The 25,713-nt window shown below is 63.7% G+C and overlaps 1 protein-coding gene across 1 annotated transcript in view; it reads left to right on the forward strand.

Annotated features, from left to right (window-relative positions):
• CAMK2B (calcium/calmodulin dependent protein kinase II beta) overlaps nucleotides 1-25,713 on the forward strand; it is a 90,215-nt gene that overhangs the window by 54,616 nt on the left and 9,886 nt on the right. Inside the window, exons 4-16 of the mRNA XM_068550298.1 lie at nucleotides 1,221-1,275; nucleotides 5,023-5,088; nucleotides 10,781-10,853; nucleotides 14,211-14,313; nucleotides 14,402-14,485; nucleotides 15,188-15,282; nucleotides 15,457-15,579; nucleotides 16,041-16,124; nucleotides 16,848-16,890; nucleotides 17,819-17,893; nucleotides 22,853-22,890; nucleotides 23,057-23,128; nucleotides 24,615-24,659. Of these exons, the coding sequence (XP_068406399.1) occupies nucleotides 1,221-1,275; nucleotides 5,023-5,088; nucleotides 10,781-10,853; nucleotides 14,211-14,313; nucleotides 14,402-14,485; nucleotides 15,188-15,282; nucleotides 15,457-15,579; nucleotides 16,041-16,124; nucleotides 16,848-16,890; nucleotides 17,819-17,893; nucleotides 22,853-22,890; nucleotides 23,057-23,128; nucleotides 24,615-24,659 (956 nt within the window). The remainder of the gene's footprint in view (nucleotides 1-1,220; nucleotides 1,276-5,022; nucleotides 5,089-10,780; nucleotides 10,854-14,210; nucleotides 14,314-14,401; nucleotides 14,486-15,187; nucleotides 15,283-15,456; nucleotides 15,580-16,040; nucleotides 16,125-16,847; nucleotides 16,891-17,818; nucleotides 17,894-22,852; nucleotides 22,891-23,056; nucleotides 23,129-24,614; nucleotides 24,660-25,713) is intronic.

A 25,713-nucleotide genomic window follows, 5' to 3' on the forward strand; every position in this document is an offset into this window, starting at 1 on the left:
AAGCCCAGAGCTGGGAGAGGGAGGATGCTGGCAGCCAAGCTGGGAGCTAGGGCAGCTTCGAGGGCGTGAGGAAGGGGCTGTGGGCCCCGGGAGAAGCTCTGCTCTTCACCCTTTCGGTGCTGGTGGCCCCATCCCTCGTGGTGGTGGGGGAGGGGGGAGTGAAGCCTAAGGAGCAGAGGGGCGGAGCGGGCCGAGGCTGGTGGGGCAGCAGCTCTGTGGGAGCTCCGAGCCCCCGTCCACACTGCTGCTTTGGCCTTGTGCGAGCTGTGTGACCCTCAGCCAGTAACTTACCCTCTCTGTGCACCAGCTTCCGCACCTGTAACCTCTCGGGATGAGCACACTGCAGGCTCCTGACACAGAAGGCAGGATCCGTCACGTGGGGGGCAGTGTCCAAATGAGCCGTTACTAGAAATACCTGCTGTTTAGTGCTGGGCGCGTCTCCACCTCAAGGAAAAGGAGGCACTGGGCTTGTGTTCTTTGTGCTGACATCCACTTCGCTGTTCACTCATTCATTCATTCCCTCATTCATTCGTTCGTCAACCCCTAATCAGCACGACACTGGCCGGGCCCTTGTTCCAGGCTCAGGGAGATGAAGAAAACGGACTAAAGCAGAGAGGGCGTGCGTGGCGTGGCGCCATCCTACCGACCATGCCGGTTCTGGAATGGGAGCTCAGGGTCTGACCTTTGAAAGTGATGCCGCACTGGGCCCTGGGCAGGTGGTCCTCTGCCCGGGGGTCCCTGCCCCCTCAGCCTGGCCCGAGAGGTTGGCGATGGCGCCCTCCGCACTCCTCTCCCATGAAGTCCCTGGACGGCTCCTTTCCAGACCTGGTGGTGTGGGCCTTCGTCCCTGCACCCCTAGCCCCACCCCTGCTGCGTTTGGGAGCAGGGGACCCGGCGGGGGCTGAGAGGGGTCAGGGTCTCCCTCCGGCAGAGGAAAGGAAAGGAAAGGCCACATCCCTGAGGCCCTTGGATGCTGGCCTGGGGCCGGCCGGCCTGCAGGGCCCACGGCTCACCCCTCGGGCTCTGCCTGCAGCGCCCACCCGGGCCCTCCCCAGCCCGTGCTGTGGGAAGCCCCAGGTCCTTGGGGGGGGGGGGTGGGTGGGCCCTCCTTGGGGCGCTTGTGCTACTGGCCATGGGACTGGACTGGTCGGAGGCGGGCTGGGCGGCGTGGGTAGGCCCCGGGCTGCTGCCCACGCTCACGGCCTCTCCCGTCCCCACAGTGCGTCTCCACGACAGCATCTCCGAGGAAGGCTTCCACTACCTGGTCTTCGATCTGTAAGTGCCGGAGCCCAGGGACTTGTGCTCTCATCTGCTCCCAGCGTTGGGCCGGGCTGGGACCCTTGGTCTCCCCAGCCCCTGCGGGCAGTCCTCCGACTCCTGGGTAGCCTTGCCCCCAGCTGCGTGGGCCAGCCTCCCTCGGCTCTGCTCTTAGCTGGTTGGCTTTGCGCTGGCGCACAGCACGGAGTCCCAGGGGGATGGGACTGCCCAGCTGGTCCCCTCCCCCACACAGAACACCTGCTGGAGGCTGGGGCGGAGGGGAGGGAGGGAGGGGAGGAGCCCCGGAGGAACGGGCCCTCGGTCTTCCTTCCCCCTCCTTCCCCTGGCTGGGGCCCACCGGCTGGCGTGATCATTTGCGTGTGTGCATGTGTGTGTAAGAGTGCCTCTGGGTTTATGATTGCGTGGATGCATTTGTGTATGTTGATGAATGGGCATGTGTGTGTGTGATTTGTGGGGCCGTGTACGTGTGTACACACGTGCACGTGATTTGTGGAAGGGTGTGCACAAGACTGCCTGTGTGTTATGAGTGCATGTGTGCGTGTGTGTTTATGAGCTTGCATGTGTGGGTTTCAGTGTGTGCACGTATGTGAGCGTGATTGTATGAACACGTGTATGTGTGTGGTTTGTGTGCATGGGTGTATGTGTGGTGTGTGTATGTGTGTGAACATGTGTATGAGTTGGGGGTGTGGACACGTACATGTGTGTGTGCATGTCCATGAGTGCATGTGTGCACACACATGTGGCTTGTGGGTGTGCATGTGCACCCACATGTGCGTGTCTGTGTACACGTGCATATGATTTATGGGGTGTACGCATGCATGTGTGTACACATGTACATATGAGACTTGTGGGAGTGGATACACGTGGGTATGTGTGTGCATGTGTGTGCACACATGCATGCGTGTGTGGCGCTAAGTGAGAGTGTCTGGGGCCTCTGCTGCCTCTCACTTCCTGATGGATTTAGAAGCGGTGATCTCATCCCCTCACTTCCCGACAGCTCCGGCTGAGTGGTGCTATATTTAGCTGTCCGTGAGTCAGCACAGCTTGGGACCCTGGGGTGGGCAGGGGTTGTAGCTTCGGGGTGGCTCTGTGTGCCCTCCATGAAGCCCAGCCCTGGGGGCTGTGGCCATGGGGGCAGGACGTGTCTCCATGGGAAGCTCCTCCCTCAAACGACAAAAGCCTCGGCCTCTATGGCCAGGAGAGGCCTGCAGGGGCTGGGCCACCTCTTGGTCCCCCGTGTCCCACAAGACACCACTTCAAGTCACCAGCTAGGTGACCAGGGCTGACCTGTGACACAGCTACCGCTGCTGGGCCGAGGCTGTGCCCTGAAACGTCTGTCCCCTGGCCCCTGTGGACGTGGCAGGCTTGCTGTCACCCCCGTGGGCCCCCAGACCCACCCAGTTCCACCAGCCTCTGTTCCAGGAAATACAGAGGCCCCCGGGCTGGAGGGTGGCCATGTCCGGGCCCCTGGTGGCCGACAGGTGGGTGGGTGTGTGTGATTCAGGAGTGGACAAGGTGGGAGAGAATGGTGTGCGTGTGTGTGTGTGTACGTGTGTGCACACTTGTGCATGTAAGTGCGTGCACGTGTGTGAGAGGGTCTTGAATCTGCTGCCCCACACAACAGGCAGGTGTGGGGAGAGGCTCTGCGCGGGGCTGGCGAGAGGAAACTGGCTGGGGTTTTTGGAGAGGGTGGCGAGGAGGGAGGACCTGGGCCTTGCACATCCTCCTCCCAAACCTCTGTGGCCCCCAGGCCTGTTGAAACTCCCGCTCTGCAGCATCCAGGACAGCCCTAGGCCTCAGGCAGCTGTTTGGGGGGGGGGGCAGGGAAGGCCTGCGCGGGGGGCTGCTGAGGGAGGGGGAGGAGTGGAGGCGTGGAGATGCCCCCACCCTGCGCACAGCCCTCCTGTGCCACTCTGCATCCCCTCTGCGACTCTGTAGCCCCAGAATTGGGGAGACGTTTCTGGCCTGGGCTGGCATCACCTTCAGGAAGCCCCAGGCCCTTTGGCAGTTTGGGGGCTCTGTGGATTTGGAGATTGCCAGGTTTCCCCACTCCCCATGCCTCAGAATGTCACGTGGCCTTGGGGACCAGGCCTGGGAACAGAGGAAAGGGCTCTCCCAGGGGCTGTGGCTGCAGCCCAGAACTAGCCATGCTGTCTGGCCGGAGCCTGAGGAAAGGGAGGACATTGGCCTCCAGACCAGGCCCTTCCCGGCCAGCTCGAGACGCCAGCCCCCTGCAACCAACTCCCTGACCTACAGCTGTGGACCACAAGGCCCCAGGTGCACAGACTGGAGCCTCCTGTGGATGCAAGGACCCAGAGGGCCTGTCCCCGGCCCCAGGTGGAGCCTCCTGGGGGGCTCCCTGTGCCCCTGCTACAGCCCCGAGCAATACCTGTGCCCTTTCCCCCTCTGCCCTATGCTTGGACTCAGGGTCTGCAGAGCCTGACCTGTGAGCTGTGTGTGCAGAGAGGAACAGTGAGTCCCGCTCGCTTGGGCTGGACGTAGAGCCCCATCCTGCTCCACACACACACGTGTGCACGCGGACACATGAGGCTCTGCTCCCTCGGGCGGTCACCTGCTCTAGCCTGAGCTGCCTCAGGTGGCAGAGTGGGACCCTAAAAGCTCCCCCAAGTCCCAGGCTTGTTGGGAGTCTGACAGGATCTGAGGGCCAGCATCTAGCCTCGAGCGGGAGCATGCCAACACCCAACGCATCCTCGTTTTTGTGTTTCTCTAGCACTAAGAGAGAGCCCGCCCACGCCAGGGCCACTGTTCAGCAGGGCCCATGCCCGTGGTCGCTGAGTGCTGGGCACAAAATGAAGCCAACCCAAGCCCCAACTTCGAGAGCTAATGGGAACTGAGATGCAAACGGAGAGATCATAGTGCATGAGGCCAGCGCAGCTGCAGGTGGAAGGAGGGTGTGGCTGCGGAGGGAGTGTCCCTCGGTGTACCCACAGGACACAGGAGGGAGACTCTGGACCACACAGGGGTACAGAAGCCCTAGATGGAGACTTCCGGTCGACTCAGAGCTTGCCGGGTGGAGTGAAGGGCTTGGGCGGACCCAGGGATGTCTCCTCCCTGCTCCCCGTGCATCCATCCCTCACCCTTGCTTTTCACCTTGCTGTCCACGCCCACGTTTCCCAGCCCAGGGGATCTAGTCATTTTGGCAAGCGACACGTGGCAAGAGGGTGTGTGGACAGAGGTCCCACTCTCCTTCTGGAAATGGGGCTTTGAACACCTCGTGACCTTGCCCACCAGGGAGGTCAGATCCAGGCAACGTCTCTTCTGGCCCCTCTGCTCTGTGTGTGGGCCGCATCTCTGGCCTTAGGGGGTTTGGCAAAGGAAAACCAGATTTTCTCAGGCCTGGAATTAGTCGCAGGGCCTGGGTAACAGTGAAGAGGCCTGACTCAGATTCCTGGGCTGCCTGAGCCCAAACTCTGGGAAAGTCCCTGAGATCATCGAAACTCAGTTTTCTGAGCTTAAGAGTACCAGTGTCACGGAGGGGGCGTGAAGGCTAAAATGCGAAGTGCCGCCCTATGTGAGTAAGCACTTGGTAAGCTGTCAGTCCCGGGTGATGCTGGAGACGGGGCGGAGGTGGTGCTGGTGATGGTGAGGATGGTGGTATTGATGGCTGTGGAGGTGAAGACGGTGGTGCTGGCGGCGGTGATGACGAGCAGGAGGTGGTGGAGACGGTGACGGTGGAGGTGGTGATGGCGGTGACAGGGCGACCTCTGTGTGCTTTTCCCACAGGGTCACTGGTGGGGAGCTCTTTGAGGACATCGTGGCAAGAGAGTACTACAGTGAGGCCGACGCCAGGTGGGTGCAGAGCCCTCACACCGTCCTGGCCCCTCTTCTCCTGCCTGGCCTTCCCTCTCTAAGCCTGGCTCCTGCCCCTCTGGCCCACATCTGCTCTCATGCACATTGTCCCTGACGTGGCCCGGGCCGATGGTCAGCTGGGCAGAAGTGTCAGGCTGCCCGCCTGGCGGACGCCCTGGCCAGCCCTGCTGGGAGCCCTCTGGGCAGGTCCAAGGAGCGGGGGCGCGCGGCTCGTGTGTCCTGAGTCGGGGAGGGCCCAGGCCTGCCCCGTCTCCCCTGGGGTGGGTGGGAACTGGCCCACAGAGGGGCCCCCCTTGGGGTGGCCGGTGGGGGGAGAGCAGACAGCGTGGTGGTGGGCGTCCTCCTGCCCTTCCCTTGGACTTGGTCAGCCCTCATGGTGGTCGAAGGGGACCGACCTTCTCAGAGATACCGTCTGCAGTGCGGCTGCTGGGAGATAGCAGGGCCCTTCCCCCCAGAAGGGTAGGCCCCCCGTGACCTGCTCTGGCCCGTGCTGTTGGCCAGATGCCACCCCGACCCGTGACAGGGATGTCACTACTGACAGTGCGTCTCAGCTTGGAGATGGCTGCGGGCCACCAATCCCGGCCCACCCAGCCTGGCCCGCCCGGCTCCCAAGGAGACACGCGTTTAAAAGAAAAAGAAAAAAGGCCGACAGTGGCCCTCTCTAGGCGGTGGAGTTACGGATGCTTTTTAATTTTTTAATCTTCTTCGTCTATTTTAAAATTTTTCTTTAATGAATATGTATTCCTTTTCTAATCAAGAAAATGAACGTTATTTTAAAAAGTAGCTTTTTGTGACTTGCTTCTGCACCCCCAGGCAACCTTGCCTGTCGGTGACAGCCTGGGTCCCTGTGAGAATATGTGAGTGGGTCCCTGGTGTCACCCAGGCGCCCACAGAGCTGGGCAGCAGGAGGCTGGGGGCCTGGCGGGCGCTGGGGTGGGGCGTTGGAGCCGGGGTGAGCTGGGGCGTCGCCCGAGGGCGCACGGGCACTGGCTGCTTTTCTGAGGCTCCTTGAGGAAGGGCTTTCATTTTGCACAGCAGCCTGGGAACGACCTGTTCCCTTCGAGAGCAGGAAGACTCCATTTTTATTTCCTACTTACAAGAAAAGTAGAAAGTAGAGCAGAGGCACCTCCTCCTGCTCTGAGATGCTCGGGCAAGAATGTCCCACATATGCGTGCCTGCCTGCTGGGTGGAGCCAGAGCCCCAGACCCAGGCCGTCCTGACATCTGTCAGGGCAGGACAGGAGAGGAGGTCCCCAGCGGCTGCCCCCAGGTCGGGCCCCAGGGCCCGCAGCCAGGGCAGCGCCGGGACCAGGAGGGCTGCCTTCCAGCGGTACCGGGGCGCCTCGGGGGGGGCGCGCTTGCCTTCACTGTCCTCTTCCCACCCCGCCTGGAGCATCCTGCCCCGGCTCCTCGGTTCTCAGCACCCACCACTGGGCACGGCCCAGGGCCTGGCAGCCTCCTGCGCTCTGTGGTTGGTGGTCTCGCTGGAGCGGGACGTGGCCCACAGCAGAGCCCCGCTCTTGGCTGGGAGCCCCCAGTGCCTGCCCCTTCCCCATATGCCCGAGGGAGGCCACACTCCCTCCCCTGCCACGTCCCCCACGCATGCCCCGTCCCCACAACACCTGTGTCCTCGGAGCTCCTCCCTTGCCCACCCTCACCTCCTACCTGCCTCCAACCTCGTCTTCTCCGATGCCCACTTCTGCCCCCGCCCCCCCCCTCCCGATTCTGTGGCTCCCCCCTGCCTGCCCAGATGGCCGGCATCCTGACCTTGCTGCCTGGGCCTCCCTTGGGGAGGCTCTCCTGGCGTTTGGGGCCCCACCCACAAATGCCTAGTTTCCTCTCATAGACTCCACCTTGCTCATAGCCAGACTGCCACGGGGGCGAGAGGGAACGAGGGACACTCTCGGGGATCCCTTCCAGCTGGCCTCACTCATTAAACCCGCACCTCAGGCTGCCCTTTTTCCCGGGAGTCCTGGACCCTGGAAGCGTGCTTTTGACCTTTGTGTTGGTGCTTAGCCTTCGGGCAGGAGGGCCTGAGAGAGTGTTGTGGACGCCCACGTGGGTGGGTCTCCCACGGGCATCGTCAGGAGCTGTGGCAGATGGGGTGAAGGCTTTCTCCCGCCCTGGGAGGGTGTGCCCCCAGGACCCCCAGTGAAAGGGGCCTGGGCTCTGCCGAGGCTGGAGCCCTAGACGCCCGGTCCGGCCGTGGTGCTGGGCACCTTCCTGGCCAGGGTGTAGGCCCGGCCCCCGCCAAGTGCGTCAGCCACCCTTCCAGCGGCCTGCCCGGGGCCGTGCTGCTCAAAGCGGAGCGAGTGATGAATTTCCAACGTGTCACATCTCTAGAGGAAGAGGAAGCAAGGCAGGAGTTGCTTTTCTGAACCTTTTTCTAACCAAGAAGGCTGGAGATTGCCCTGAGGTAGAAGTGGGATCTTTATTTTGGAGTTTGTGGGGAAAAGGAGGGGTCTTTTTCAAACCTGGGAAAGCAAAGTTCAGAATATTTAGAGCCCATTTTTAAAAACCCTGAAAAGCAATATGGCTCATGAGGGATGCTTATGGGGGCCCATGAGAAGGCTGGCTGTCCCAGGGAGGAGGGAGGGGGAGGGGAGGGGAGTGGGAGGAGGGGGGCAGGGAGTGGGAGGGGAATTGGAGGGGGAGGAGAGGAGGAGGAGGGGGAGGAGCACATCTGAGGTGACAGCCGAGCCCAGAACCCTGAGAATAACGTCCGGGACCCGGCCAGCATCTGGAATGCCGCTTGGGAACAATTCTGACCACAAAAGTGACTTTCTAAGTTGTTCAGAATATGAAAAAAGGCCCCACGAGGAAGATGGTATGATGGAAATGGCAGGCAGAAGGGAGGCAGGACCTCATGACTGGCCAGGCAGCCTCATGTCCTCCAAGGCCGTGGTCTCAGCCGGGAGACCAGGGCGAGAGCAGGGTGAGGAGGGCCCCGGGAGCGGTCCCCAGAGGTCCCTGGAGGGCGGGCTAGCTGGAATGGGCTGCTCTCCAGGCAGGTGCGTGTCCCGTCCACCTGCAGGCCGCAGAGGCCACATCTCTCCATCAGGGCGGCCACGAAGCGACCTGAGCAGGGCCTGCGGGATGGGCGGACAGGGGCTGCATCGGAGCTGTAGGGCTGGACTTCAGCCAACGGGCTGAGTTCTGTGATGCTCAGGGAGAGATGCTGGCTCAGCAGGAGCAGTCACCCCATCTCTGGCGCTGGTTTGGGGCCCTGCATCCCCAAGAGGAGGCGCGGGGGAGGGCAGAGGGCACAGCCCACCCCCATCTGAGCCAACGTATCAATCGGTGCTGCGGCCGATGGATCCCTGGGTCCAAGAGACGTTTGGGGAACACGTTCCTACGAGGCTGGGCCTGAGGACACAATCGAGAGGAAAGAACCGACATGTCCCTGTGGTCATGGAGGCCACAGTCCGGAGCAGAGACGGACGCTGCCCAGACGCCCACACAGAGCGCAGGGCCGCCGCGTGACTGCAGTGGGGACGACGTGGGTGCCTCACGCTCACTCAACACGGAGGAGAGTCCAGAGAGCGTCCTGGGGTTGAGAGCAGAGGCAAGCTCACAAGGGTGGAGGAAGAAGAGGGGCTCGACCCAAAGCTCAAGACTTGCAGGGGTCTCAGCAGGCCTGAGCTTGGAGCCAGAGCATTCCAGGGCTTTCGGGGAGTGGCCAGTGGCCCAGGAGATGCCAGCCTGTGGGCTGTGAGGGCTGCTGATGTGCTGGAGGGAGGGCCAGGGTACCACGGGGATGGCAGGGCACACGGCACACGGCTGGGATGCGTGTCCCCCAGGACAGAACCAGGGTCTGGCTGCAGCGGCACAGGCGGGGGCTGGTCTGCCCCAGGGTGTCCGAGCGCCTGTATGGGGTCGGGTGCTGCGGCGTGCGGGTGGTCCAGGGGCTCGAGGCTGAGCTCCATGAGGATGCAGTGATGCCCCCAGCATGCCTCCCCAGGGCTCTGGGTTTGCCAGGGAGCCGCAGATTCCCGGGGACTGGGAAAGCCAGCGTACCCTGCCCCAGGCCCTGGCTCAGTGGCCTCAGCTACAAGTGCTGGGCCTTTATCTGGCCTCTGTCTCCACCCAGCAGCCTGTCCTGACCTTAGAAGAGCTTCCCTGACCTCACGGCTGAGCTCTGCCCACGAGGAGGGAAGCCCCTGGGTGGGTCAGCCTGGGCGGCGGGAGGGGTGCTGAGCCCGTGTCTGCAGTCATGGGAGGGCTGGTGGTGGCTGGGTGTGGAGCTGGGGATGCAAGGATGGGGGTGAGGACCACAAAGGATTGTTCCTGGCAGATGAGGACGTTGTTGGAGGGGCAGGAGTGGGGAGGGAGGCACTGGGAGCAGGTCAGGCAGGAGAGCTCAGGGCGTGGGGTGGGGGTGGGCTTTCCAGCCCCTAGAGGCACCTAAGGGCAGGGGGTGCTGGGGGACTGTCGCCCACAGGTTTGGGCCCGGCTCCTCTTGACCCCTGCAAACTACAGGAATCCATCATCAGGATTCTGAGGTCTAGGTTTCTGCAGGGGGGAAACTCAGGTTTACTTTCCTATGCAGCAGGTGGTCTCCAGATGTGGCCAGAGGTATTTGAGGAAGAGGCCTGGTCCCCTATCCCTTCTCTGAGTTTGCTGTTAGGAAAACGAAGCCCACCCCTCCAGCTGACCTTCAGTCACCCCACAGGGTCCAGCCATGGCAGGAAGGGTCCTGAGGGAATCTGCCTGTGCATCCCTCGTCCCCACCCAGAGGGGCTGTGGCTGAGACCCCAGGGGGTGAGCTCCAGGGAGCCTGTGGCCCTCCTGTCTCCCGTGGCTGGTAACGCTGCAGGGCTGCCGTGGGAGCCCAGGGTCTGTGCCTGGCTTTGGGGGCAGCTGGAAACTTTCCAGTCCCCTGGGGCCACCTGGGGGAGGCAGGCTCAGGCCACAGGGGCTGGGGGCATCTAGGTCTGATGTTCAGGGCACGTGGCTGAAGCACAGGTGTTGGAGGCGCCTGAGGAGAGCTGGGTCTCTCCCTCCAGCCAGTAATACCCTGGAGGGCTTGGGACTTCTCCCGGATCTGGAAGGAAGCCCCTGGCTTGGGGCCCTGGGCTGTGCCAGGCTGCCTCTTCGCCAGGAGCGCATCCGGGACCCCAGGGCTGCTATGGACCTGAGCTGTCTAGCACGGCAGCCAGCAGCCAGTGTGGAGGTTCAAGTTTATTCAAGTGAAATGACTCCTGCTCTAGCACATGAATGACTGGAGGCTGCAGCATTAGCGCTGCGCCAGAACAGAGGGGGGCCCTAGTGGCCAGGGCGTCACCCCACACTGTGGCACTGGCCTGCCCTCTCACCTCTGCCCTTTCCTTGCCCGGGTTCCCCCATCTCCAGCCTGCCTTGCAGGGTGTGGGCTCAGGCCGGGCCTCCCTCCTGCAGGGCGCCCAGCTCAGGTCCAGGCTTGGCCAGCATGAGCCTGGGGAAGAGTGCCCTGGGGCCAGGCATGTCTCCTCTGAGCAGCACTTCCAAGGGCCTGGCCAGAGGGGAAAGCAGGGTGGGGGGCGCAGGGGGCCTGGCCGCACCTTGGTTCCCTGCTTCCCGCGGCCCCCTGCCAGGCTGGGGACCCCACCCCAGTGCCACACAGCACCCTGCTCCTGCACCCCCGCCTACTCTTCGGGGGCCACCCGCACTAATGCGCCTGCTGTTTGCTGCAGTCACTGCATCCAGCAGATCCTGGAGGCGGTTCTGCATTGCCACCAAATGGGGGTTGTCCACAGGGACCTCAAGGTGAGTCCCCCACTGCGCTCTGTGCCAGGTGTTTGTTGTCTGTAACTGCATGTTGTGTTTAACAGGAGGCTCTGGGCTGGGGCAGTGCAAGCGCCAGGAGACACTGTGTGCGTGGGACGTGTGCACGTGCGTGTGCATGTGTGTCTGCGTGTGAAGGTGCATGCATGTGAGAGTGTGTGTGCGTGTGCACCAGCACGTGTATGAGCACGTGTGTGTGCATGTGTGTTTGTGTGTGAAGGTGCGTGCATGTGAGAATGTGGCTCTGTGTGCACATGTGTGTGTGTGTGTGCCTGTGTGGGCACAGGTGTATGTGTGCTCACATGCACACGTGTGTATATGTGTGTGGGAGCATTGTGTGCGCATGCATGTGCGTTCACGCATGTGTGAGAGAATATGTGCATGTGTGCACATGTGTGTGCGTGTGCATGCATGTATTTGCACACGTCCCTCCCAGCACCTCTAGGCTCCAGGGCTGAGAGGGGACAGTTGTAAAAAATCAGCCTATTAACACATGTCCACGCGGGGTCTCGCTTTCTGGGCTCCGGTTGAGATTCAGACCTGGCAGGTGGGACACAGGTGATGCCCGTGTAGGTGGGGCTGATGCCTCGGGAGAAGGGGGTGAGGGACCAGCCTGGGTGGTCTCTGCAAACTTCCAGCCCTTTCTTCTAGTCTCTGTGGCCCTTGGCTCAGCTCTGGGCAAAGTGACCACAGCGCATTTAAAACAAGGTTTGTCACCCACAGGGCTCAGTGCGGTGGGAGGGTCTTCAGGAGGAGCTACACCCCATCCTCCTCCCTCCCTCCTTCTCCCCCTCCCTCCTTTCCCCCTCCCTCCCCCTCCGCCCTCCTCCTCCTCTCAATTTCTCCTCCTTTCTTTGCTTTTAACTTTCTTCAAGTCTGGGTTTGGGTCAGTTTCTTCTGTTGGGGGGTGGGGGGACCCCTGGGCCTGTCATCCCTGCTAAGAGACCTGCTGGTGGCGTTTGAGACCAACCTTCCCATGGGTGCTCGGGCTGAATGGGGTCACGCCCTTTCCTGGGCCACCGAGGGGTGTGTGTCTGTGAGCTGATCTTTGTGGGGCTGCTTTTGGAATGTTGTCCTGCCAGGAACAGGCCCAGGACCCTCTCCTGTGCCCTTCCTGTGTTCCCGCTCCCTCTCTGCATGTGCTGTGTGGTCCCCTGTCCTTTCACATGCCCACCCAGGCCCGCCGTGTCTGCCTGTCCTGTGGGTCCCCCTCTGTCCCTGTGTGTTGTCTGAATCGGCCTCATTTGGGGGCCTCTGGGAGGAGGGGCCACAGGGGAGTGGACGCGCATACCCCCTTGACTATGGGCCCCGTGATGCATAAGTAACTTTGAGGCCAAAACACGCAAATGGAGATGGATGCTCCCCCCAGCCCAGGTGTGCCCTGGGGGCAAACAGAATCCTTGCTGAAAAGAAGAAGAGGGGGCAGGAGTCTGCCAGGTGTCGGGGGAGCAGACTGTCCCTCCTCCTCTAGAGAGGCCTCCACCGTCTTGACTGAGACAGCCCCCCAGAAGCGGTGCTGTGGTGGGTGTCCTCTCAGCCCAGATGTGGAGGGCGGAGAGAGCAGAGGGGGTTGGTGCCATCTCAGGGAGCTGCGAGGGAGCCAGGGAGGAGCCCGGGGGCAGGGCATCACTGCTCGGGCCCAGCTGGGTCCCCTGCCTCTCCCCACCGCCCGGCCCCGGGCCTTCTTGTCCAGTTCTTCCCAGGGACCAAGTTCACTTAGCTCCTTCTTCCTGGGGAGGAGTGCTGGTTTGTTTCCTCGGGGTGGGGGTATCTGACCTATAGAAGTCAGGTCAAGCCCACAGCTGCAAGTCCCTGACCCCTACGATTTCAGACTTCTTTTTTTCATTTAATATTTAAAAAATTGAAATATAGTTGATTTACAATGTTGTGTTTATTTCAGACTTCTTGATGTGGGGTGTGTGGAGAGGTTGGGGTCCCCTTGCCCCACGCACATTTGCAAAATCAAGGCGTTCAGAGGTGGGCTTTCCTGGTGGTCCAGTGGTTAAGACTCCGTGCTTCTAATGCAGGGGGCGCGGGTTCGATCCCTGGTCGGGGAAGTTCCACATGGCGTGCGCTGTGGCCAAAAAAGTTGATGGGACGTGCATTAAGAAATAAACTTTAAAAAAGGAAGAAAAGGGAGTATTAAAAAAAAAAAGACCAATAATCAAAAAATAAAATGTTCAGAGGCCTCCAGGCCGTGCTGGGCAGACAGGGCTGAGTGTCCCCAGCACGCATCACCTGGAGGGACAGCGCCTCTTCCAGCCAGCTGTGTGGGCCTGGAGGAACTGGTTTCTGCCGTGTGGGGCTGGCGTACTTCATCTCTTCCACGTGTTTCGTCCTAACACCCCAGGTGTACAAGCGGTGTTAACTCAGTTCGGTTGGTGGTGTTTGTCTTTCTTGGTGGCAGCAAAGTGGCAGTGTGGTCTCAGCGGGCCTTCCCGTTGGGAGGGTGGCCTGGCGAGGGGGGCCGAGGGCCCAGAGAGGCCCCTGGCAGTCAGGGATGAGGAAGTCCAGCGGCTTTGAGCTCTGAGCGCTGACCGCTGGGAGGTGGTGAGGCTGGTGGGATAGGCTGGGATGGGAGGGGCCCAGCGCACAGGACACAGTGGACAGGGACCCCCTCGGGTCTTCGGGGCCAAGTGTCCCCAGTCACAGGGCAGCAGCCTTGGCGCTCCAGTGGGACAGGGATGAATGTCCTTCCAGCTTGAGCAAGGGCACTGCTCCCCGACTCAGGGAGGTCTGCATGGGACCTTTCCCACCTGTGGGCACTGGATGGGCAGCGGTCAAGGCAGGCCCCCTCTGCCCAGCATGGGGCCGGTGGGACTTGGTGGGCAGACGTCCTGCACTGCCCGGCTCTCGGGGGCCCTCGGTTGTTCCTTCTTGCCCTTTGAGGGTTGCCGTCCTGCAGGAAGTGCCTGAGCACTCCAGCAGGCAGTTGTCTGTGCAGCCAGTCGTGGTGAAGGGAGGGAAGCCCCTCTGCCGGTGGAGGTCCCGGGCCCCTGCACAGCCTGCCAGGGCCTGTAGGGTGTGCTCAGTTTTGGTCCCAGCGCCCTGAGTTCACAAGCTCGCGCTTTGAGAGCCAGCTTCCCTCAGCTCTGGGGCGCCTGTCCCTGCCCCCGGGGAGTGGGGGGGCAGGGACAGACTGTGGGGTGCAGGCCCGGGGGGCCCAGAGCTCTGGGATACGCCCAAGCCAAGGGTGTCAGCTGTGCTGGGGGGACACCCACGTGGTGGCGGGTCAGACCTGTGCGCCCCTGTCTGCAAAGCACTATTTTGTCCCCCCTCCCTCCCGTGACACCCCTGGGTGTAAACCACACGCTCTCGGGCCGGTCACCTTCCCCGCAGCCCGAGAACCTGCTCCTGGCCAGCAAGTGCAAAGGGGCCGCAGTGAAGCTGGCAGACTTCGGCCTGGCTATCGAGGTGCAGGGGGACCAGCAGGCGTGGTTTGGTGAGTAGCCGGCTGGCCGGCCGGGGGCCAGGCTGGGGGCGTCAGCTGCCCCCGCGGCCGCTCACATGGCCCTTTCCCCTCCCTCTAGGGTTCGCTGGCACGCCAGGCTACCTGTCCCCAGAGGTGCTGCGCAAGGAGGCGTACGGCAAGCCGGTGGACATCTGGGCGTGCGGTGAGGCTGGTGTGCAGGGCGGGGTAGGGCCGCAGGGCCACTGTGAGGGACCCGCCGCTGGGCTGGCTCACGGGGCTACTCCCCGCTAGGAGCGCCCTCTCCACCCAGACTGGAGTCGCTAATGCGATCCTGGCTGTTGCTGAGAAGCCCACCACCCCAGTGCCTGCCCTGCACTCCGCAGAGCGGTCTGGAGAAGGAGCGACAGGTGCCCGGGTGGTGGATGGATGCAGGAGGTTTGGAGACCGTGCACACCACCCTGGCGGGGCCCGTCCTCTGCGCAGCGGAGGGGGCCGGCCTCAGGCCTCTCCTGTGAAGTAGGGTGAGGGTAGAGCAGAGGTGAAAGAGATGTTCGTGCCATTCCGCCATCAGGGTCTCCAAACAGTGACACTTGCTGACGCTGGCTGCGGGGGCCGGGGGACATCCCACTGGACCTTGAGGGTCCCGGTATCCTCATGGGGCTTGCTGGCTTCGGGCAGTGACCCCCACCCTAGCTGATGCTGAGAAACTGGCTGAGGGTCCCCTAGCTGTCAGGCGGCAGAGCTGGGCATCTGACCCCCACGCCGGGGGGTCACACAGCTGACCCCACGCAGCAGCGCCCACTGGCTTGTGGCCACGCTGTGGGCTCCGTGAGCCGGGGCTGAGCCACCGGGCGCAGGCAGCGCGGGCGGCAGTGCGAGGCCCTGCGCTTGCGGTTCTCCGCAGGGGTGATCCTGTACATCCTGCTCGTGGGCTACCCGCCCTTCTGGGACGAGGACCAGCACAAGCTGTACCAGCAGATCAAGGCCGGGGCCTACGACGTGAGTGCCGGGAACCCCCCCCCCCCCGACCCCTCCCTGTCCAGGGGAGGCAGGCTGGCAGAGGCAGGGAGCGGGGTGATGCCGCCCGTTTCCAGATGAGGCCCCCCTGGAGAATCCTGTCTCCTGCCTGGGAAGGGGGCTTTAGGCTCCCTTGTGCGTGGCTTCCTTTCTTAGTTCCCGTCCCCGGAGTGGGACACGGTCACTCCTGAAGCCAAGAACCTCATCAACCAGATGCTGACCATCAACCCTGCCAAGCGCATCGCGGCGCACGAGGCGCTGAAGCACCCGTGGGTCTGCGTAAGTCACCCCAGCCTCGGACCGCCCCCCGGCGCGTCGACCCCGGCGCGCGCTCCTCGCATCCAGTGGGTCCCCTGGTTTTCCGGGGGCTGCGTGGCTTGTGGCTTTAAGGCTGGCGGGTGTAAAGACCTTAGTCCCTGGGAGACTAAGGAGCTCCGTGGGAAGAGGAGGCCCAGTCCAGGGCGTGAGGGGATAGAAGTAGCGAGGCGGGTGAGGGACAGGTTGGGGGGGCGGACGGGCCATAAGGGGTGATGGGCTGGGGGGTTAGGCAGGCAGCGGGGACAGGTGGCCTCCGCCTGCAGTGGGCGGCTGGCAGCTCCTGGCACAAGGGCCCTGGGGGTGCTGCTGCCCTGAGCCTTGCCCCGAGCCCCCTCTTTTGAGCCCCGCCTTGGGGACAGAGCTGATGCCCCTCGGGGCTCCTTGCAGCGTGTGACCCCCTCCTCCCGCCCCCCTCCCCACAGCAACGCTCCACTGTGGCCTCCATGATGCACAGGCAGGAGACCGTGGAGTGCCTGAAAAAGTTCAATGCCCGGCGGAAGCTCAAGGTGAGACGCCGACCCCAGCGAGCGGCCAGGGTGCCACGCCAGGCATGCGCGCTCACCCACCCAGAGGACCCGAGGGCCCTGCCCTGGGAGCAGCTGGAGGGGCTCGGGCAGGCCTGTGGGGGTCCCAGTCACCTAGGACGGGCTGCTCGTCAGCGCCGTCCCAGACTAGCCCCCCCGTGGCAACAACACCAGAGGTGCCCAGACGTGGGCCTGGCCCCCAGGTGCACAGCTGGTCCCTCCTCAGCCGCCCGCGCCGCCCATGAGGCATTCCTGGGGCTCCCTGGGGGGAAAGGCGCCCTGTGGTCGGTCATGCTCTCTGAGCGGGAGCCGGCTGAGAAGCTTCTGACCTGGGGCAGGTTTGGTCAGGAGATCAGCCGAGCTCTGCTGCTTGGGTGGGCAGGGGGAGGTCGGGAGGGAGGGAGGGGGGCGCCCTCCCTACAGGCTGCTCTGTGTTGGGAGCGTGTCCAGGCCTGGCGGCTGGCGTGCACGTGCCTGTCAGGGAGAGGAGGCGCCGTGGGGAGAGGCAGGCCCCCAGCTGCAGCCCCGGGGGGTCTTGAAGCCTTTAGGAGCTGGGCTCAGTGGGCAGTTTAGGGCCTGGGGTGCGTCCCTGTTTCAATGCTGGACGTGGGTGGCATGTCTGGGTGCAGCTGCCTCTCTGCGAGGCCGTGACTCGAGGTCCGGGCGGGGGTCTCCGCCTGGCCTCAGCTGTGTGTCTCTCCCCAGGGCGCGATCCTCACCACCATGCTGGCCACGCGGAATTTCTCAGGTGAGTACAGCCTTCTCCAGGAGGAGCAGGCCTACGGCGGGAAGGCTGGGGAACGACTCGCCACCAGCTGCCTGCCGTGTCCTCACCCCACTGTCCCCTCCTCTGCTGCTGGCCCGGCCCAACCTTCCTCCCTCTGAGACCCTCGGGCCACAGAGGAGGCCTGGGCTCCGGCCGGGCCCCGCGAGCGCACGTCCCTGCGTGTTGGGTCTGTGTCTGAGCTGCCCGCCGGCCGGGCCGCAGCTCCGTGTGTCTGTCCAGGCGTTGGTCGGCACCTCTGTGGCCTCGTTGTTGTCCTGAATCCTCGGAGCACCCGTTCTGTGTGTGGGTTAGGGGGCGGCTAGAGGAGGCTCCGGATACTCGGGCTGGCGGCCGCCCACCCGGGCACCGAGGGTGGGCAGGGCTGGGGGTGTGCGGCCGCTCTGGGGGGCTGTCGGCGACCCTGAGGCCATGGGCCCAGGCGGGCCCAGCGGGGACGGCGTCACCCGAGCGGGGCGGCTGCCCCCTGGCGCTCCTGTGGCTTGTCTGTGGCCTGCGATGCTGGTGCGGGAGCGTCTGTGGTCCGTCCTCGTTGTCCGTCTGCATCAGCACGCGCCCCATCCTGTTACTTCTGCTGTGATGCTGTGCTGCCGGGCCGGGGTGGGGCATGCTGTCACACCAATACTAATAGGACGTGTCCTGTCCGCACGCCCAGCCAGGCACCCGGAAGGCCCTGCTGGGGTTTTCCAAGGAGAAAGGAGGCAAATGCTTTTCCAGTGTCAATCGGTCTCCATCTTGTTTTCACGCTCTTGTGAAAGGGATTCTGGAACCATCCGTCACCTAAACTTTGACTCTAATCTTCTTCTGCTTCCTTTGTCTCTTCTCTTCCCTCACCTCGCCCACCCCTCGTCTGTGTCCGCCCCTCCCCTCGTCTCTAACCCGGTGCTAACAGTGGGCAGACAGACCACCGCTCCAGCCACAATGTCCACCGCGGCCTCCGGCACCACCATGGGGCTGGTGGAACAAGGTAGATGTCCCGCCTGTCGGCATGCAGGTCCCCTCGCTGCACGCAGCCGCCGGCTGGGCCTTGAGGGCCTCCCCAGAGGCCCCGGGAGCCCCTGCTCCCGCCCTGGACACACCCACAGAGCCCCTGTGGGCAGGGAGGCAGTCCCAACTGTCCCAGCGGCCTCAGACCCCACCTGTTTCAGGAGGGGCCAGGCTGGCTGACCCCTGAGCCGAGTTGCCCTCCATGCCTTTGACGGAATTCCCCAGTCCTGGTCCCTGAGTCTGGGGGTCAGGAGACCCCTCTGGTCAGAGCCCTTTGCTGTCTCAGGCTCACTCCCCACTTGTCCATCATGACCCCCGCTCAGAATGACCTTGACACCAACCCCAGGAAGCCTCGGGGCTGCTGCTGGGAGTTTGGATCCCGAGTGGGGGCCCTGGGGAGAAGGGCGTGGGCAGAGACCCTGCCCCGTGAGAGCCCACTCGCCACCCCGTCCACCCCCGACCTGGCCCGCACACGCTCCCAGGGCCCTGCCCTGCGCTCCCAGCCGCTCGCACGGAGCCGGTGGTCTGTGCTGAGTCCCAAACACGCACGTCTGCCCCGTGAGCCCCAAGACGGGGCCCTCGGCCACCCAGAGAATGACTCTGAAGGCCTCCTCTTGGTTTCTTTCTACGAGGCCCCCATTACCTCATCCCCAACCTGTGAGGGGAGAGGCTCATTTTGCTAACCTGTGCCCCAGTCTGTGAGGGGCAGACCTCCCAGGAGGCCCAGGCCAGCTCCCGCTCATCCAGCCATGACCTTGGCCGGACCACATAAGGCTAGTGGACCCCAAGACTTCCTAGTGGGCCCATGGCCCCAGCCTGAGCTGAGGATGGCACAGGTGTAGGGCGGGCAGAGCCAGCTGCAGCTGAGGGGCCTAGAAGAAGCCTGGCATTTCCTGCTGGTGCCTCGAATGTCGGCCGGGACAGGGCAGACGCCCAGCCCCTCCCAAGCCCGGGCCCTTTCTTTACTGCACATCCAGCCCAGCTCTTACCCCGTGACCCCGCAGGGTGCGCAGGCCCGCCTGCCCACCCAGAGGACCCCGGCCGCTGCCTCCTGGGGCTTTCAGGGCAGGGCTGTCCTCAGCAGGAGGGCCTGTGCTCCTCCCGTGAGCCCGGTGACAGGTCCAGCAGGCAGGCCCCCAGGGGTCGTCCTGAGTCAGCTTCATTTTCTGGGCCTTTCCGGAGCACCTGAGAGGGAGGGAGGGGCAGAGGGACACGGGACAGTGAGACTAGGGGCTCCTGGTGAAGCCGGGGGCAGGGGGGCAGTGAGCGAGGCAGGCGCCCACCTGCAATGCCCGCTGCCTGCAAGGGGATGTGGAGCGTCCGTGCATGAGGCCGCGAGCATGTGCGGCTCTGCCCCCGGCGCCCAGGGCCACTCTGTCCTGGGGGTGGTCTGTGCATGTGGACGGAGCCCAGCATGGCTGTCCCTGAGTGACGAGCTAGGGGACGAGGTAGAGGCTGGGCCCTGTGGCCTGAGCGCCCCCCACCCCTGCTAGGTCAGCCCATCTCAGCCAGTGCGTTGGACCCAGCAGACACGGCAGGCAGGGGGCTCAGTCCCAAGGCCGTCGCTTCTCTGTGGATGACGGCCTCTGGGGTGACATAGTGCCCTCGGCCAGCGAAAGACCTGGTGTCTTTGTAGATCTCTTGCAGTTCATCAAGGCGGCCTGGTCAGTCCCACTTGGCCTTCACCAAGAGGAGACTCAGGCAAACTTCTGGGGTGGCAGTGATGGCCTGGCCCCAAGGACCCGGGCCGGGGTGGGACAGAGGGTCTCTGCTTGTCTCCGGGGGTCTAGGGCGCCTGGTTGGTCCACCTTGGCTCCTGCTGTGTAGTAATGAATTCGATTTGAATTCGACTTGAGAAAATACAAAGGAGACTCCCTATGCCTTTGACCGCTAGTGTAGATGGGAGTCAACAGGATTCTGGAGTTATTCTCAGACAGAGATGTGAATTTCCAGGAAACACGGCGGCCAGGAGCTGCACTCAGGAAGACGGCAGCTGTGTGTCCAGACACGCTGCACCCAGACACGCAGGTGTAGGTTACAGGGGTTCCCAAGGAGGAGTGTTTGGGAATCGATTACAAGGACAGGTGTCTGCTGCAGGGCATCCTGGAGCCTGGGCCGTGGTGGCCGACTGAGTCCCCGGAGGGGTGGCTTGTTAGGGAGCGGAACTGGTACCGTCCCGTGTAGCACGGTCTGGAATGTGGGTTTTGATAGAATCAGGGACTGAAGGGAACCCTCTTGCGACCCAGGACTGTCCCAGGGTCTGACCCAGGGGCCCCCCCTTTCCTGCCCAAGGGGAAGACCAGGCAGAGCTGACTCTGCCCCCACCAGGGCACTGGGCTGGCCCTGGCCGGACTTCTCAGACCAGCACTGGCGTGCACTGGCTCTAACTCAGCCGGCCGGGAATGCTGCTGGCCAAGGCTGTGTGGCACTGGGAGGTGACTCTCCCCAAACTGCCCACCTTAAATTGGGGGCTGGGGGTCAGCTTCCTCGCCTGCTCAGCTCTCGCGACGAGTGCCTTCAAGATGGGCTGGACCCCACTTTCCTCCAGCTGTGTCCGGCCAGCTGGTCGGCCAGCATAGACAGGGTCCCTGGGCTCTGTGAGCACAGCATGACCCCCACTTCGGGGTCAGCAGGGAGGCTAGGGCCATGCTGGTCAGGAGTGAGGCTGCAGGCCCTGGAGGCCCGGGAGTTCCCATGTCTGCAGGGCTGGATTGTTCCTCTGTGGTGAGTTATAGGGAGGCGGACGTAGCTGCCACCAGGGAGGTTTTCACAGTCCCCGCAGTGGGAAGTGGGTTGTGGCCCTGAGCAGGCGGCATTTCTGGTCCTGGATGCCCGCGGAGCAGGGCTGCCAGGGCATCAGGGTGTGATCCTGAGTCTGGCCTCACCAGGTGAGGCCTCGCCCTTGGGAGGATGAACTGGGGGACGAGGAAAGGGATGACCTGTGGTCCCTTCACTCGCTGGGGTACTGTGATGCTTCTCACGGGGTGAAGCCCACCGGGCGACAGGGTTGGGCCAGGAGTCAGGCTTCTCGTTAAACTTTGGCCCGTGGATCCTGGGAGGGAAACTTGAGGGAACTGACGGGTCCGCTGGGGCGGAAGGCTGGGAACGGAAGCTGCGCCCAGTGTAGCAGGTCTCCGATGACCCCACGGGGCCCTCTGGCTGGGGGCAGCCACCTGTGTGCCAAAGCAAAGCCCGGAGGGCAGCGATGGCCACCTGGACAGGGAAAGGCAATCAGCAGGGGGTGGCCCAGCGACCTGGGACTGGCCTGGTCACTGCACTGGGGACCTTGACCAGTGGTTCTCGAACTGAAGCAGCGTCAGGATCCCCCAGAGCAGATGAACAGTTAAACTGTTGCTGAGCCCACCCCCGAGTTTCTGCCTCGGGAGGTCTGGGGCGGCCCAGGCGATGCGATGCGATGCGGATGTTGCTGGCGGGGGTTGGGGTGGGGTCCAGAGGGACCACACTTTGAGAATCGCTGCAGCTCTCTGGGTCTTTCTGATGTGCCGGCCGAGTCAACGGTCTCCAGGGATGTTCCCAGCAGGAAAGGTCCCCGCGCAGGCCTGCTGGGGGCCACCCTCCTCCTCCCTCTGGGCAGGCGGCCTCTCCTTCAGGGCTGGCCAGCCAGAGCTTTTGGAGCCGGCGGTGGGGACTGTGCCACCTTCCTTCCAGGACAAGGGACCCCACCCTCAGGCATCCAACCCCAGGGCTGCTTCTCTAATCCGCACCGGCTGTCCTGGGGCACCGCTTGGCGTGAGCGTGGGCAGGGCGGGTGAGGCAGGAGCTGCTGAGTCCCGGGCTGCAGAATTGCACTCCCTGCCTGAACGTCCACAAATCTTGTTTTCTCTCTCTCTTCCTTTCTTCCTCACTCCCTCTCCTCCCCTCCTCACCTTTCCTTTTCGGTAAGGTAAGCTGACTTCCTTTTTTTCTTTTTTTTTTTTCAAGTTCCGTAATTAAAACTAACCACTGCAGAGGGTGCAGATGCTGGGGGGCTAAGGGCCTGTGGGGTGTGGCAGGTCAGGGCCTCTGAAGCTGGCCCACAGAGAGGCAGAGGCAGAGCCAGGCCGCCCCCGACCTCCTCCCCGGGGGCGCGGGGAAGGCTGGGGTGAGACGGGCCGTCCGCTGGGCCAGAGCGTCTGAGGGGTGGTGGGAACGTGGGATGCAGGCGGCTCTTTGGACCCTCACCCAGGTGTGTCATCCTGTTGATGTCACTCAGAGCTTAAGGTCCTTGGTAGGTGGGCACAGAGGCCCTAGTTGGCCCAGTCAGCGCTGCCAGAGCAAGGCCGAGCAGTGGCCCCAAGGCTCGGGCTGCGGGGTGGTAAGAGGGAGAGTGAGGCTGCCCCTCGGGGGCTCTGAGCTGAGAGGCGTGGCCTGAGGCCTGGCCGTGGGAGCAGAGCTCCGCGTCCAGTCTGCCAAGGGAGGGGGGCCAGGAGGCTGAGAGCAGGCACCTGGGGTTGGGACGAGCCCCTCCCTTTGTGGGTGGCCAGCTGCAGCCCACCCACCCCTGCCTGAGAACATGGGGGTGCCTACCACTCCAATCTGCTGTCCTGCCCTGTGTTCCCATCTCGGGTGAGGGGCAGCGCCCTGCCTTCCTTTTCGGGGAACCCGCATGCTGCCCTCCCGGAAGCTGCTGGTCACAGGTGGGAGGAGAAACCTTGGTGTCCTCCAAGGTCATGGCAGATGGCCGGGGGAAGGCCCTGTCCCGGGGACGAGGGTCCTCGGGCAGCGCTGGCCAGGCCTTCCCCAGGGCGGCCCTGCTCGGCATAGGACACAGGCCCACTCTGTCCCCAGCTGGGCGCAGAAGCTACCTCTGCCTTGGGACCTTGGGTCCTGGGGAGCCCAGGCTCCTCGCAGGTCCCCGAGGCTGCCTCACGCCGAAGGGGTGGGCTGCAGTGGGACCCGGGCCCCTCACTCATCATGTCTGTTTCCTCCAATGCAGCAGCCAAGAGTTTACTCAACAAGAAAGCAGACGGAGTCAAGGTGAGGCGCTGCCTTGGCCCTTGGGGGTCTGGGTCCCCCCCCTCCCCCGTCTCAAGCCTACAGCTTTGCCCAATCCCCGAAGCTCCCTCTGGGCCTCCTCCCCTCCCAAGGAAGGGGTGTGACCCCCTCATTCTCTCCCTAATGGCTTCTCTTCCTCTCTCTGCAGCCCCAGACGAATAGCACCAAAAACAGTGCAGCTGCCACCAGCCCCAAGGGGACGCTTCCTCCAGCTGCCCTGGTACTGAACCCCTCAGCCCCCCGCTTCTCGGCCCTCCCGTACCCCGGCTGTGTGGTGGCCACCTGTCGGGAGGCCTGGGGTAAAGCTGGGGTCTGGCTGCCAGCCTGTCTCTGACAGACGACACTTAGCCCTTCCGGCCCCACTGCCGCTCGGGTGTGGGAGTGAGGGTGGACCCCAGTTCAGGCCGTGCCGGAGACCCCCTCTGGGGGCAGCGGACAGGCCCCTGCTGACTTGTGGGTCAGCAGTGAGAGCCCGTCAGGGAGCCGGTGAGGCTGAGAGCCAGGATCCAGGGCACCAACCTTGCTCAGCTCCTCTGCTCGCAACAGGCTGACCCAGAGATCGGCCCGGGCAGGCTCTGCAGGTAGAGTGGCCCGGGGGTCGGGGGTGAGGACAGGCTAGGCGGTGGGGACTCCCCCACCAACCCCTCTCCTGGGTGCTGCAGGGGTGCGCTGTCTGGGAGGTGGGGGCCTTTGGTTTCTCCCCAGGAAGAATGGGTGGGCCTGACCTTAGCTTCAGAGCCCAGTGATCTGGAGGGAGACAGAGACCCCTTGGTGGTTTCCCTGGTGACGGCCCAGCAGCAGCTGTCGGGTCTAGGGCAGCAGCAGCCGTGGCGTTTCCCATCAGAGTCTGTGTCCTGCAGACCCCGAGGCAGGTGGGGGGAGATACACTTCTATGGCTGTGCTGGCCTGTGGCTGCCCGGAGGGTTCAGGGGTTCCTGCTGGGGAGGGCTGGGCGGACGTGAGGTCAGAGGGACCCGCCAGCTCCAGCCCTCACCTGGAGGGTCCTGTCCAGGGGACGGAGCTGGTGGTTCAGGGTTGTGGCCAGCGGGTACCGGCCCTCCTGCCCAGTATGCTGTGCGCCTGTGGTGTCTTGTACAGAGCAGGCCATCCCGAGGGGCTGGGGTTTGCTGGTCCACAGGTTCTGAGTTTGCTGAAAGCACACTTGGTGTCCCCGCAGGCCCCAGGCCGCGCTTCTGGGAGTGAGCCCTGGACCGCCCGTGGGGAGGCTGGGTTTGCTGAATGGCCATCCAGCGAGTGGGAGGGCGGCCTTGGCCCAGGAGGGGAGGGTCCCACGTGCCGGCCTCGCAGCCAGCCCCGTCTCGGACCCCATCCATCCCATGTGCCACCACACCCCCATGACATCTTCAAATCTGTGCCCCGCCCATGCCGAGGCAGAGGGTCCGGCGGCAAAGAGAGGGGCAGGGCCCCTGAGGCAGGGCACCCAGCATGTGGCTTCTCGCCACGGCCCTCAGGCGCACGCTCTCCATCGCCCTCCCTCCCGTCGCAGGCGCCCGCGAGGTCTGGGCAGGTCTGCTTGTTCCATCCACATCGTCCCAGGTTTCTCTCCAGCTGCTCTGCTCCCCGCTGGCCATCTGCCGCCGTCCTGCTGCGCTGCCACCCTCTCCTCTCCTCTCCTCTGGGGGGCCTCCGCTCTCCTCCTCTTCTCACTTCCCTCTTTCCTTCCTCTGTGCTTCCTTCTTCTGTAGGAACCTCAAAGCACCGTCATTCATAACCCAGTGGACGGGATCAAGGTACTGCGCGTTCCTCACCGCCCTCTTGGGAGCGTCTGCTCAGGCAGTAGGCAGACCCCCTGGCCCTGGGGAAGCTCTGGGATGTTGACCCCGGGGAAGCATTTGTGCCAAGACAACTGTGCAAGGGACCCCTCCCAAGGCAGGACAGAGCCCCCCAAGTCCGCAGGCTGCTCCCTTTTGGGGAAAGGCCCCAGGTGCTGCCCTTTTTGGAGGCATGGTTGTACCAAGTCCACGGTGGACACAGGAGCCTGGGCCGCCTCATGTCCTGAGCAGGGTCCACTTCTCAGACCCTCTCCCTCCTGCCTTGGCGATGGCCAGGCCCAGCCTAGCCAGGAGCAGCCGAATGCAGGGCCCATTTCAGAGGCTCAGGGTGCCAGGAAGAGCCTGGGTGCCCTCCGTGATGCGTGGCCAGGGCTGCGTGCTCCAGGGGAGAAGGGCCGGCGTGGGCTGCCCGGCGTGCCCCCGAGTGTGGGGCAGGGAGGAGGGAGCATAGACTCCCCCCTGACCTCACCCGTTGCTCCTCACCTCTGCCCGCTGCGCCCAGTGCTTCCCGCTGAGCTGACCCCTCCTCCTGCTCCTCCTCTCTGCTCTGGCATCAGCTCCCATCCCATCGGCATCTTCACCCCGGGGCCAGGGAAGGGGCTGGCTCTCTGGGGTGGGGGGAGGGATGGGTGGGCGGCCACGCTATGTTTCCAGAACCAGACTTCTACCCGGGCCTGGGATCCTCAAAGGGTCCCCACACACCCCAGCCATGGGCCAGGACCAGGGGGCCTTGGGCAATTGGCTCTGGGCCGACCCCCAGGCTCAAGGTGCTAGGAAGAGCCTGGGTGTCCTCTGTGACTCGGGGCCAGGGATGGGTATTCCTAGGACGCTGTGTCTGGAGTGAGGCTTCTGGGGCTGTGGTGTGAGCCCTGATCCTACAACCTGTAGACACCCCCATTCCTGGCCCAGGGCCCAAAGCAGTGTGTCCTGTGAGGGGGCTGGAGGGGGCGGGGGGTCCCTTGGGGACCCTGTTAAGATGTTCCTTCTGAGGAGCAAGCAGGCCTTCTGGGGA

The sequence above is a fragment of the Eschrichtius robustus genome, chromosome 8 (assembly GCF_028021215.1).
Source record: "Eschrichtius robustus isolate mEscRob2 chromosome 8, mEscRob2.pri, whole genome shotgun sequence".
Lineage (NCBI taxonomy): Eukaryota > Metazoa > Chordata > Mammalia > Artiodactyla > Eschrichtiidae > Eschrichtius > Eschrichtius robustus.